General features: G+C 59.0%; 4 protein-coding genes across 4 annotated transcripts; 2 read left to right on the forward strand and 2 right to left on the reverse strand.

Annotated features, from left to right (window-relative positions):
- Window positions 1-96: 96 nt before the first annotated feature.
- MKK02DRAFT_23946 (putative chromatin remodeling-related protein) lies at window positions 97-2,328 on the reverse strand (the record flags this gene model as incomplete). The annotated part of the gene is made up of 3 exons (XM_053086811.1): window positions 97-1,473; window positions 1,519-1,868; window positions 2,100-2,328. The coding sequence occupies 3 exons, from the start codon at window positions 2,326-2,328 to the stop codon at window positions 97-99; spliced, it is 1,956 nt and encodes a 651-aa protein (XP_052947257.1).
- Window positions 2,329-3,398: 1,070 nt separating this feature from the next.
- MKK02DRAFT_23698 (uncharacterized protein) lies at window positions 3,399-5,211 on the reverse strand (the record flags this gene model as incomplete). Its single annotated transcript, XM_053086771.1, has 8 exons — window positions 3,399-3,515; window positions 3,576-3,613; window positions 3,657-3,840; window positions 3,903-4,109; window positions 4,248-4,457; window positions 4,530-4,643; window positions 4,704-4,860; window positions 4,922-5,211. 8 exons carry the CDS (start codon window positions 5,209-5,211, stop codon window positions 3,399-3,401), a joined length of 1,317 nt encoding a protein of 438 aa, XP_052947258.1.
- A 259-nt stretch (window positions 5,212-5,470) lies between these two features.
- On the forward strand, window positions 5,471-7,692 carry MKK02DRAFT_43406 (uncharacterized protein; the record flags this gene model as incomplete). The annotated part of the gene is made up of 5 exons (XM_053092404.1): window positions 5,471-5,791; window positions 5,843-6,342; window positions 6,455-6,491; window positions 6,567-7,037; window positions 7,090-7,692. 5 exons carry the CDS (start codon window positions 5,471-5,473, stop codon window positions 7,690-7,692), a joined length of 1,932 nt encoding a protein of 643 aa, XP_052947259.1.
- Window positions 7,693-8,744: 1,052 nt separating this feature from the next.
- MKK02DRAFT_43407 (uncharacterized protein) lies at window positions 8,745-12,899 on the forward strand (the record flags this gene model as incomplete). Its single annotated transcript, XM_053092405.1, has 3 exons — window positions 8,745-9,914; window positions 9,960-12,683; window positions 12,735-12,899. The coding sequence occupies 3 exons, from the start codon at window positions 8,745-8,747 to the stop codon at window positions 12,897-12,899; spliced, it is 4,059 nt and encodes a 1,352-aa protein (XP_052947260.1).
- Between the last annotated feature and the right edge of the window lie 7 nt (window positions 12,900-12,906).

A 12,906-nucleotide genomic window follows, 5' to 3' on the forward strand; every position in this document is an offset into this window, starting at 1 on the left:
ATAAAAACACATAGCCCAGATTCATGCACACATCTAAATACATTTCTTGATCCAAATCACCCCCTCTCCTCCAGCTCCATTCCACCTCGGCTACGCCTACAACTGCGCCATCTGCGCCTCTTCCTTCTTGTACCCCTCCACATCCGCCCCTCCTTGCTGCACCGGGACCATCATCTCCGCCGTACTCTTCCCCAGTCCCTCCCTCGCCGCCCCCAACTCTGCAGGCGTCACCTCGGCCGGCCGTTCCCTCGCTTTCCTTAGCAGAGCCTCCACCTCGGCGAGCCGCGCCCCCACTTGTCGCTTATCCCTAAACAGCGCCTGACGCCCCATTTCCAACTTGCTCTGCTCGCGCTCGAGCATCTCTTCCATCTTTTCAAAGAGCGTAAGTTTGAGCTCGACCTTGCGTACTTGGGCAGCGACGAGCCGCGAGACGAATTGCGAGATGCGCTTGTCTTCGTGTGCGGCGAGGACGGAGGCTTTGGCCGAGGCCGCGCCGAGAGCGATGGATGCTGCGCGTTCGACCGCTGATTGAGCGGGTGCCGGTGCCGCCTCGCCGTCCTTTGCCTCGTCCCCATCAACGACCATCTCTTCCTCCCCAGTCTCCGCCTTGCCCTTCTTGACCGCCCCATCCCCATCCTCCTCCCGCTTCCGCTTCATCCCCTTGCCCAGCTCGCCCAGCGCGCTCTGTGCCGCCGCAGCCGCCACCGCGGGCCCTACCGCATTTGCCAAGAAGGCCACCACCGACATGACCGGGTTCTCCGCCCCGTCGAATGGCAAACCATTCGTTCCCGCCTGGAACCGCAGCGGTCCGAGATCCGCCGCGGCATCGCCCGAGATGTAGGGGTCCTCAATAGGCAATTGGAGGAATTTGGCGATACACTGGTCCTTCCCCCTTGTCCCTACATGCACCGACACCTTTTGCCAATCATCATCAAACATCTCCACCCCTTCCAGAAGCAGCAGCGTCTCCTGGTCTGTCCATTCGGAACCGGGACCGGCGGCCGCCTGCTTAAATGCCGCCTCGTCCAGCCGGACAAAGTCGCCAGAGAACATGGTAGACGGGAACCGGCCCGAGACGAAGCATGACGGGCACAAGGTGTACTCGCCATCCTTGAGCGAGTGGTATCGCGTCCGCGTACAGTCCGTGCCGCATGTCTCGCACGCGAAGGACTGGGGCTTGGGCGCGGCGTCGGAAGCGGCAGTGGCGGTGGCGATTTTGGTCGCGTCGTCCGAAGAGATGGATTTGGTCGACTTTTCAGTAGAGTGGTAGATGATTTTACGGAGATCGAGGTTGGAGGGGTGAGGGGTGACGCTCGTGGCGCCAGGACCGGCAGATTGGAGGGCGAGCGCACCAGTGTTGGGCTTGGTTCCCGGATGGAGGAGGTTGGAAAGTCCGCGGGGTGTATCGAGAGTGACGCGGAAATGGCCCGTGAAAGGTGGACCCAGTGCTGCTGGGCGTGTATCCGGGTCAATCTGACCATCAGCTAAACTTTCCTCTCTATAATACCGCTGACCCACCTGGTAATTGATCAAACCCCACTGCTCCAGAAACCCATGTACCCGCATGATACTCCCCACATCACCCGCCAAGTTCCGCCTGCACGCCGTGACCGTGAGATACTCGGCCGGGTTGAGGCGATACGTATTGATCATGAAATCCCGATAGTCCCTGTATATAGACGGCGTCTTGCTGCGGTTCCGAGACGAGAAGAACTCGGGGAGCGAGCGCCGCTCGATAGGGTGGATGACGGCGAAGGAGAACCAGGACGAGTAAGAGGGGATGACGAGCGCGTGCGTCTGCGAGGCGAGATAGGTCGAGGCGAGGGCGTGCAGGTCTTTGGCGCTCGGTTGGGCGGGAGCGGGAGAGTCTACGAGTCAGTGATTGGTCAAGGCGAGATTGTGTGTTTGGTCCTTCAGGCTAGATAAACACCGCCGCTTTTCTACGCTGTCTCCTGTTCTACGTCCACACTTCGCCTGCCGCCTTCCGTGGATCTACCCGCCCAATCTAGCCCTCACCAACGTCGCAATTCTCGCTCAGATAGAAACTTGCAGCTCACCTCCATTCTCGGCGTTCACATTCCCATTGCCGTTCCCATGACCACCCTCCCCTGTCCCACTCCCACTCCCCTCCCCAGTCCCATTTCCATTCTGCCCCTGCCCCTCCCCACTCCCCTCCCCCGGCCCCATATTCCCCAACTCGCCACCATACATCGGCTCCCTCTCCCTCTCTTTCCCCGGCGCCGTCGTCACATCGTGCGTCGTCACGTCCCCCGATGGCTGTTCGGGCTCAGACGTGGGGACGCGAAAGGAGATTTTGGGGGTTGACATGATTGTCGGCGCGTCAAACGGTGTTTTGCCGAGGATATCTTTCCGCTATCTTTCTCGGCGCGCTGGTATGGGGAGGGGCAGGTATGCGTGGTATGCCTGAGCGTTTTGGTGCTTGTAGCAAGGTACGTTGATTAGGGAGGTATGAAAGTCGGTTGGTTGTCTGGCTCTGGCCTGGCGGGCAAGCCATCAACAACCACGGAAGCTAATAAGGGCGGTCATCCCCGGGAGAAGGAATGTGGCGCACATATAGGGGCTCGCTAGCTGATGCATGATGCATGATGCATGACTGCGCCTTCCGTGTCGGGACAGTAAAGCTCAGAGCTCAGCACCAGCCAGGCTGATAGTATGCATGACCGCATGTCCAATTTGATCCGCCGGAGTATGCACATACCTACCAAGTCTTTAGATGCAGTAATCATGACCAGCACCGGTCCACACTCCTCAACTCTCGCCTCGAGCTTGACCTCTCCTCGACGATCATTCACTTATCCCCTCCCCCTTCCTCGTCCTCATGACCCTCCAACAGATTCTCCGTACTCGTCCCCTTCTTCCCCTTCTTCCCCTTTTTCCCCTTCCCCTTCTTTCCATCCCCTCCTCCTACCTTCTTCTCCTCCCCCTTCCCACCTCCACCTCCCCCCTCAGGCACTTCCGGCGACCGACTCGCCGCGCGTCTAATCTCCGCCCCAATCGCCGCCGCTGCCGCACTAAGGGAATTGTGCTCCCTCTCCTCTCCCTCCGTGATGGGACTCATCCCGACAGCACCATTTGAGTTGTCCACTTGACCCACGACGAGCCGCTGGCCGTCTGGCATATCTTCGTGGGCGATGGTGGAGAGCTGTTCGGCGACGATATTGCCATTGTCTATTTGGATGAGGAGGCCGTCGGTGTTTTGATCAGAGGCGGGTTTGGCGTTGGAGCCGAGGGTGGGGGTGTCGCTTCGCTGAGATGATCAGCTTGAGTTTGATTGACGCGAACCTCAATAGTCGAGCTGATAAGGGAGATGCTTACGGATGGTCTGCGCGAGAAAGCATTAATGACCTTGTTCCGCTCAATGATACCCTCTGTTCGTGTCAGCTCTTGCGCCAGACTACTGAAGCATAGCTGAACTGACTCATGATGTTCGCAGTGCCCTTCCTGACAGCCTGCTTCTTCGAGTGATTGTCCTGGAATCGGTCCGTCTCGTCAATCTTGGCTGGGTCAGCTTACGGTTTCGGCATTACTTGAAAGCTGCCAAGGTAGAAGCTCACGATCTCCTCGCCGATAATCTCCTCAATCAGATCTTCCACTAAAGTGTCAATCCTGGACAAATACCGCTCGATTCCACTCACAGCTGACAATCCCCAAAGCCCCACCGCGCTGACCCGGCGTATTGCTAATCAACAACAGATGCGCTCGACCCGTCTGGAAGTAGTCCAAGGCCTGGAAACAGTTGATACTAGGTTTCGCCTCGGGCAGAGGTAAAAGCGGGAACTTGTGCACTGGGAAGTTGTCTTCAGGGTTGTACGTGATGAGCTGTACGGTCAGCTCTTGCTCTACCGTCGTAGGGTCGAAGACAGCTGAAGTTCCAGACGTACCCTCTTGACAAGCAGCATGCCCGTAAAATTGTCTTTCTGGCCCGGCTCATGGATCGGAATCCGGGAGAAACCAGACAAGAGGATCTGGTCGATCGCTTCGTGGTCCAGGACCTTGTCCGAGGGGAGGATGAGGCAGTCGGCCATGGGAGTCATTATTTCCTGGACGTGCTTTTCGTTTAGGGACAACACGCCGTTGAGAATGGCGATCTGCAGTGTCAGCTTATCCGTCATGGAGGGTGCTGTGCCTAGTGGCAGGCTGGAACGACCACCAGTCATTCGAGCGAGGTCAGGCCTAAATCGGATCGCTTCCCCTTCCTCCTCCTAATTGTATATCGCCAAACTCACCTCGTCATCCCTAAGCGGCTCCTCCCCTTCCCTATGGAACTGCAAAAAGCTTTTGAGCTCTGCCTTCTTGTACGTATGTCCCTCATCCTTGCCGAGTATCCTGTCGAGCAGCTTGGCGATAGGGTAGGCGATAGGGAAGAAGAAGTACATCATGCCGAGCACGAATGGGGCGCAGACGCCGCCAATGGCGAGACCGTACCGGACACAAACCTGTATGTCAGCTGTGTACGCTTCCGATTGGTGGCGCTTGGCACAGCTGATGACTATAGGAGGAAGACGTACAGCTTGTGGGATGATCTCGCCAAAGATGACAATCATGGTTGTTGAAACTATGACTGCGGCCACTCCTCCCCCGAGGACGTCGTCGAGGAAGATGGGGAGTGATTCGTTGACGATCTACGTGATCAGCTAGAGTCTCCCAGGGTCGAGGGAATGCCAGCTGATTCGTAAACTGACAACGTTACTCAGAAGCAGCACGACCAACACCCAGTGTCTTCCCCTATTTAAAAGCTTCAACACCTTCGCAGCTGATTTCCGCTCGTTAGGGTTATCTGACGACTGCGAGAGCACCCTCAGATTCAGGTCGTCCGAGCCCATCAGCGCCAGAGTCAAGCTATCGTATCAGCCCATCTCCCCACTTCTCCTCCTCGATTCTCGCTTGGGCGCAGACTCACCCAGCAAACACCCCTCCAAGAAGCACCAAACACACACTGAGCACCAACTTCCACAAGAACTTGGGACTCCCCGGTGGATCTTCCGGCGCCTCCGGTTCCTTCTCTTTCGCCAACGTCGCCAGCTCTGTCAATCCCCATTGCACGTAAGCCCGTTTATCGAGGGACCGGGCGGAGGTTACGGCCGAGTTGAGGGCGGAGGGGATGAGTCGGAGGAGTTTTGATATAGATAAGAGGGTGGGGACTGCTGCGGAGGCGCGGCGGGAGCGCGCTAGGCCGAGGACGGGAGGCATGATTGTTGGTGGAGAGAGAAGTTGGAGACGAATCCCTCAGAGTCATCGCGGTCAGAGCCAGCTGGAGCCACAGCCTGGAGCATCGAAAGTCAAAGCTTGGAATTGCTTCTTTGGGAAATGACGCATACGTACGTAATTAGAAACCCACGTGCACAGTGGAGGTCCGTGTACTCAAGGACGCGTCTCTGCTCGCCTACCCGACTCTTCCTCTTTCCCTTTCCCCCTTCCCGTATGTATCCCAGCGCTTCGAAAAGCAAGCATGAGCAGCCAAAAACAGCACGTGGTACTACCAGCGACGACACTAACAATCCCCTCACTCCCCTCGCCGTCCCGCTCGAATGGCCCGCAGTCCTCAAGCCTCAAGATCCGGATCACCCCGCACCTCTCCGTCCCCTCCCCGCCGTTCGCCCAGGGAGTCAGCGGGAAGAAGGTGGAGGACTGCGTGGATGTGATAGTCGATATAGGCGGGAAGGTGGATCTGGGGCTGGAGGTGGATGAGGATGAGCTGAGATGGGCGGAAGGAAGGGAGTGGGACGTTGAAGAGAGGATCCGAGAGAGAGTGAGCGGGCTGTTTGAAGCGGTGAGTTGTCAATTCCATAGCTTGGTCAGGATCACATAGTTGATACGGAAGAATACGTCGGCTTTGGCACTATCATCAGTCTCCACACCGCCGTTCGATGCACCCCCCTCACCACAGCCCGAAGAATCCGCCTCGTCCTCGTCCTCCTCGCCTGCTCTACCTCGACCGCTCGTCCGCCTCTCGCCGCTTATAGCTAATCCCGCTCACTCACACCTGCTCAAGACACTCACTACTACCGGTCGACCTCAAGCTACGCTTACTCGCTTCGATATCAAGTTGGAATGGGTGACTTCTGGAAGGAAGCAGAAGCAGAGGGGGGACGATGAGGATGGGGAGGGAGAGAAGGAAAGTCAGAGTCAGAGTCAAAGTCAAAGTCAGGAGGGCAGAGGCGCAGAGGTGGATGGGGATGGTGATGGTGAGGAATGGTGGGTCACCGACGAGGCCGGTACTGCAGGGAGGATGGGGTTGGACCTCATCATGAGTGATGTCGAGGAGAGTATCGGCGGAGGGCGGGAAGACAGGGAAGCTGGAGAGCAGCTGGGGCTGCCGAAGTGGGTAGAAACGCAATTGAAGAGTGGAATACACAAGGTCATGCGGACGCACATGATTAGGTCAGTTAACTTGTCCTCTCCTAAATACAGGAAATGACAGCTGACAGGACAGGCGTTTCCCATTACTCTTCGATTCGGCTTTGATCCAAGTAAGCTTGCTCCGTCCTGTCGGCCTCTGAGCTTCTCCACAGGTTCACACTGGTGAGTGACCGCTGACATCCCAGCACGCCCCCTCCCTCACCCTGCACCGCTCCCTCACCTCCTCCATCACCCACTTCCTCCACCTCTCCTCCACACACCACACCTCCCTCCTCCAGCCCGGGCGCAACCTCCTCCGCTCCATCGCCCAAGAACAAGAGACATTTCTCACTCTCAACGTGGACGCCGCCGCTGGTATACGGGGTGTGGCCATCCCGAAACCCGCGGGAGCTGGTCGTAGAGGCAAACGACGTAAAATCGGGGCCGCCGGAGACGGAAATGAGGAGGAAGGGGTTGGAGCGGATGACACGAAAGCGGGAAGATCTCGTGCGTATTTGGATCAAGTGCACAAGGGGGTGATGGCGGAAGATAAAGGGCCGAGGGCGGATGAGAGACGGATAGGGCGGCTGGTAGGGGAGGCGATGGGGAGGGTGGGGAAGGCCAAGTGGGACATGGGGAGGAAAGGGGCCGGACGGATGGCGGCTTTTAGAGTACCGGTGAGCTGATCCACTATCTTTTTTTCAGGAAAGACGTGAGCTGACTTGATAGTTGAAAGACGTTGATCCTGCACAACAAGCGATACCTACCGAAGACGATCCCTCGGGAGGTCTGCCAGCCATCTTCGACCGCCCTGATGATTCCCTCGAGCCAGACGATGCGCCCGAAGATGCGTTTCAGTCGTACATCGACCCTTCCCCTTTTATCGGGCTCTTACACGACGCCGACGGGGAAGAAGCGGACCCGGACCCGGAGGACAGAGACAGCCAGATCCTCCTGGATGACTGGGACGATATCTTTGATCCGGACTCGAACCCTGCACAATCGTACTCGGGCGAAATCGATATCATGCCGGACATCCAGGATAGTCTGTCCTCTACCGAGCTCGAGCTCGAGCAAGACGCGAGTCTCCGCGCATTACATCCGGAGTTCGGCTCCCAGCGCAATGAGGACGAGGACAACAACGAGCTCATCTTTGAGGATGAGCATCTTTCGGGGCGGGCGATACTACCCCATTGGTATGAGGACGACAACGACGGCGGCGGCGGTGGCGGTAGCGGTGGCGGGGCCGAAGGCATCATGGACGTGTGGGAGGAAGAGACAGAGGAGGGGGGGATGATGATCCTGGACGGCGACCTTCTCATCGATATCTGAGTACCAGCCGAGGACACGGATGAAGACAGGGGATCCGCGACACCTAGTGATAGTATCATCCTTGCTTTTGCCCTTTCGCGTCTCATCCTCACCTTCTCGCCATGTACTCGCTTCAACTATGCATCTTCCCCATCGGCAGCTCCACTGTGGCAAGGTATGAGGAGCTTCGATCGCTCCATTCCCGCCAAGCCCAAGCTCCTGTACCGCACCATATGCATCCTTCTTCCCGCCGCGCCACCCCGAGCGACGCGCAGATAAGAGATCAGATCGGCCGGTTCCTGGTTCCTGAAAATCAAGATTCAACTTCGGCTTACCTTTTTGCCTTTCATCTCTTGCAGTCAGCCAGTCAATCAGTCAGTCAGTCTTGTGTCACAGTACATAGCGGGAACAGAGGCTTCGACACGACCTTACGACCAGACGAGGACTCGGGAAAAGAGCTGTACATATATTGATGTATTTTCTGGTGGCGGGACGTTTGAGCTTTGCGCTAGAGAGGTCAAGAGCGGTGCGTTGCGTTTCATTCGAAACATCTACCCCTGCGCCTGCTCCAAAGGTGCTTTTGACGCGCTGTAGGGTTCAGTGCCGTAGCTATTGTATTTAGCAAAGGAGCTGATGAGCCTAGACATCGGATTCTACGGTCAAGTCGAAGCTGTAGACCACCTACGGACCATCGGGGACGAGCACGGGCCAAAAACACGCGGCGGCCTTTCGCTGCATCGTTCAGCCGGGAAGCGAAGAGGAGCTTCGGAATCGACTGCAGCTATCTAAAGTGAGTGCTCTGCTACCTATCCTACGGGGAGCTATAGGGTCTGCTTGGCGGAGGTGGAAGTGGTCGATCGGGCCAAAGCTCAAAGGCGCACCCTTTGCTCGTTTCACACTTCGGCCTCACTACCTGGGATGCTGGCCAGACCAGGCCCGCTCCACATGTCTCCTTTGTGAGAGCCTACCAAAGTGCAGCTTCCACGCGGAAGGTCTCGCTTCTCAGTGTCCTCCCCCCTCGTCGGGTCTCTCATCCCCGCCCAACCGCAAGCTGACACCCAGATCCCGCCAAAATGGGCCTCTTCAGCCGATTCCGCCAGCCTTCAAATCCAACTTCCTCCTCCTCTTCTCGGCAACATGATCGACCCAGCACCCCTAGTTCCTCCCAGTCCCCTCTCGACGCACCCTCTCGACCATCCACCTCCCTCGGCCGCTCCTTCTCCCGGCTCGACCTCGAAGATACAGCGCCCACGCCCCGGCCGAAAGAGAAGGAGAAGGAGCGGGAACGCAAGTTTGGGTGGAAGGGGAAGAGTAAAGCCGATGTGGGCGGGCGGCCATATGAGGAGTATCATCCGCGAGCAGAGTCGCCCGTTCCTCCCAGTCGAGTGATGGGGGCTATCCACGGCTCGGGGTCGGGAACGTCGATGTCGGAAAGGCGGAACGTCAGCGAAAGTGGGAATGCGGAGAAGAGGATAACGGCCATCTTTACCCCTTCTCCCTCTGCCTCTGGGGTCCCAGGAAATGGGAATTATGATCGGAATGGCCCTCGGAGCTCTACGCCTTCATACGAACGCCCAAATCAAAACCCCGGATCACCCATCTCGCCCCGGTCGGACAGAACGGTACATTCCAATTCTACCGAAAGGGCGCGGTCTAGACCCATGTCGGACGAGTTTGCGAAGGATGGCGGAGTGCTCGGGCGGTTGACATTCGAGAAGCCGCTAGCTGCTTCTACGAGTATTGGAGATGCGGGCGGCTCCCCGAGGAAAGATAGGAAGATGAGGGAGAAGGTGCCGAGTTGGTTAGCCGGGAGCGGGAGCGAAGATAATCTGCCCATGGTGCTAGGGGATAGGAGTGGCAGAGGGGCAGACGGACCACCGAGCGCGTACGTCCCACCGAGCGTGTCGGCGCCAGCGGGCATGTCGGGCCTGTATGACCGGGAACTACCGCCCCCACCTGTTCCGAGTCCGCCCCAAAAGCAGCAGCGCGCGGCGCACCTCGACGAACCGCAGAACCCGCAGCAATCGCAGCAACAACGATTCCCGCCGGTCCCGCAGCGGAAGGCGTCGATCGGGCAGCTACCTCATGTGGCTATCCCGCCCCGAAACGAGTCGGCTATCGCGGACGATGACCAGGAGATGGTGGGTGAGGACCTGAGTGCAAAACGGACACGATTTTGGGTAGGGAGGGGACGTCGGGCGTCAAGAGGAGATGAGCTCGACCAGGCCACTTCTGGGTCTAGAGTGAGTCTTGGGTGTTTTGAGGTAGTGGACAGTGCTGATCCACAGCCGACCTCACCTACCCCTCGAAAAGCATCCCAAGTCGCCAACCGGCCCCCAGTCTCGCCCACACCCCGTAATTCCTCCCTCCCACCCAGATCCTACCCTACCTCGCCCACTCGCTCGCCTGTCGTCTCCGACCCTCCCCTCCCCCTTCCTCGAGCCAACGCTCCGCCGCCTAATCTCCGCCGCCCGTCTTCGTCCTTCTTCAGCAATCCTTTTGCCCGGACCACATCCCGCCAGTCCATCTTTACCGATATCGACGTGCAGCCCGCACAGGACGATGGGAGCTTCCAGCTCAAATCCTTCAGGCACGTCTCGGGAATGTCGGAGGTGGACAAGGTGTCTTCTCCTGTAGAAGCACCGGGGCGCGGTGGACGCAACACGTCAGTTCTCGGACTGACGGACACATCCACCGTCTCCAGCCCAATCGCCATGGACTCGGAAGACAAGTGGGATCCCGTACCGCCCGTTCGGCCCGCTATGCTCTCCCGACCCTCGTCGTCCGCTTCTGTACGGACGTTCGATTCGGCCGACTCGCCCAAAGTATCCGTCGCGGCCTTCAAGAAGGGGATTCGGCGACCCAGCGAGAGTTTCCCCGAAGGAAGCAAGACGGCGCTGGACGATGACGACGATGTGCCCCTTGGCGTACTCAACAACAAAGGCTTCGCAAGAGCCCAATCGTCCTTGTCGCTCTCGGACCAGGCGGATGTGCCGCGCCCCTCCCCCAAGCTCATGCCCATGCCGCCGGCTCTGGAGATCAATAAACCGATGCCGAAACCGTACCTTACGCCCAGCCCGCGCGTGGCTCAGCTATCTCAACCGTCATCGAGGGAGGCGTCGCCGAACCCGTCTCACCACCTGAGTGTGGGCAACGGTAACGGGAATGTCAATAGCGGTGGAGGAAGCAGAGGCGGTCATCAGCGGAATGGAGGCGGATCGGGCGGATTTGTAGTGCGCAGTGCGCAGAGCTCGCGGAGTAACGTGTCGATCGAGAGTCAGCGCGGTGCTGGCTCGCCCAAGGTGGATAGCTCGAGGGCGGCGAGTCCGCTCGGCGAGGAGAGGGAGGAGGTGATTTATTCTCCGGTCGGTCTGGCGGGACTGGGACCTCCAAACGGAGGGGACTACTTTGGCTTGAAGACCAATACGGCGGTATTGCCATCCTCGGGCAGCCTTGCCTCGCCATCGGTCGTATCAGAGCGAAACGCCAGTGTTCCCGTTGCTACCCCTTCCCACCAGTCCAAGCCGTTCATCAAAGACAGCTCGCCCGTCAAACTCGACGACGGGCCGGGGCTACACGATCTCATCCTCCCCCCTCGGCCCTCCGAGCTGCCCGATGCGCCGCCACATCCGCAATCTCCCCTCCCCCGCTCGACATCAGGCCAGGTCTCCCCCATTGCTCGGCCCACCGACTTCTCTCGCCGGATATCCAGCTTCCTCGCTCCCTCCCCGACCGCCACCACTGGCGGAATATTCGCGAAAGCGCAAGAAGATGCGAAGGAGGATGGTTTCGACCCTGCGCTGGTCGTCCAGTCACTGGCGGCATTCACGGACGAGCCTGCCCCGCTGCCTCGAACTGGACGGCCGAGTCTGCAGGACCGGCTCGGCAAGGCTGCGGGGCTGGTCAAGCCTGCTGGCGGGATGGAGCAGGAGGATCGCGCAAAGGGCGTCAAGTCGCCAGAGAGCGATACGACCGTCACTGCTTCTTCTGATCTCAATCGGCCAACGAGCAGCTTTATCAAGCCGAGTGGTAATGCGAAGGCAAAGAAGGCAAAGGCAAGAACGGCTACAGCTGCGCGCGGAAGAACGGGGAAGAAGGACGGGTGGTCATCCAGCGAGTCGGACGAGGATGAGGAAGAAGAGGAGGATGGAGAGGAGGACGATAAGACTGTCGAGGGGGCGCATTCGTCGATCAAAGTGGCTGGAGTGCGATCGCCGACTTCTCCCGCTCTCGCTCACGCGGCACTCCCCACTCCTACCTCGACCCTCCCCGCCTCATCCGCAGCGGGCGCGTCGCTGCCGGCCCTACCTGCCATCACCTCCCAGCCGAAGCCGGTCGACCTGGCCTCAGAGGCCGACTCGGACTCGTCAAGCGAGGAGGAGACACTCGCTACTGTGCGCGCGAGAGCTTCTCGGTCCGCCCTCAACGCGGACTATCGCGCTGGAGCGCAAGCCGCACCAGCGCCTGGTCCACCTCAGGGATCAAGAGGTGTTCGATCGCCCAGCAGCCCTAATCTCAGTCTGCCGCCCCCGTCGAGCTTTACAAAATCCCACTCTTCATATCGGATCGTCACGCCTACACCTACGCGCTCTAGCCCACTCTCGCCTAAGAAGACCGGTAAGCCCCTCGAGCTCGGATCGGGGCAGCCTAAAAAGACACTCTCGCCACCGCCTCTGGGCCCGCCGTCGCGCAGGAGCCCGCTTAGCCAGTCTTTGTCGTCTACCCAGCTCAAGCGGGATGCGGAGGCCGAGACGGACGAGGATGGGCATGGGGAGCTGTCGCCTCCTCGGTCGAGTACGACGGCGTCAGCGTCAGCTTCCGCTTCGGCTGTACGCACCGCTTCGCCCGCGTCGAGTCAGAGCGGGTTGACGGGGGATAGCATGCTCCAGCCTGTCACGCCGAGGGAGAGCTCGGTAGGGCCGTCGATCAAAGGGAAGGAGAGGATGGGCTCGAAAGGTCAAGACCGGAACACGGGTCATGGGCGTACCACTAGCCGGGACTCGTCTCAACCTGTAAGCGGCCAAAAAATTTCTAATTACCATGAGATAGAGCTGATAAGTTAGTCAAACGGACCGATCAGCTCAAGCACGTCCATGGCGTCCATGTCGCCATCGACAGAAGAGCGGCAGCGGCGATTCTCGCAAACGTCCATGCCGACTCTGGCACCTCAGCTAGCACCTGCCGCCCAGGCATACCCGCCCAATATGGACCCGGCTATGATACGGTGAGTGGCCG

This window comes from Dioszegia hungarica (genome assembly GCF_025882075.1).
Source record: "Dioszegia hungarica strain PDD-24b-2 chromosome Unknown MKK02contig_7, whole genome shotgun sequence".
NCBI classification, from domain to species: Eukaryota; Fungi; Basidiomycota; class Tremellomycetes; order Tremellales; family Bulleribasidiaceae; genus Dioszegia; species Dioszegia hungarica.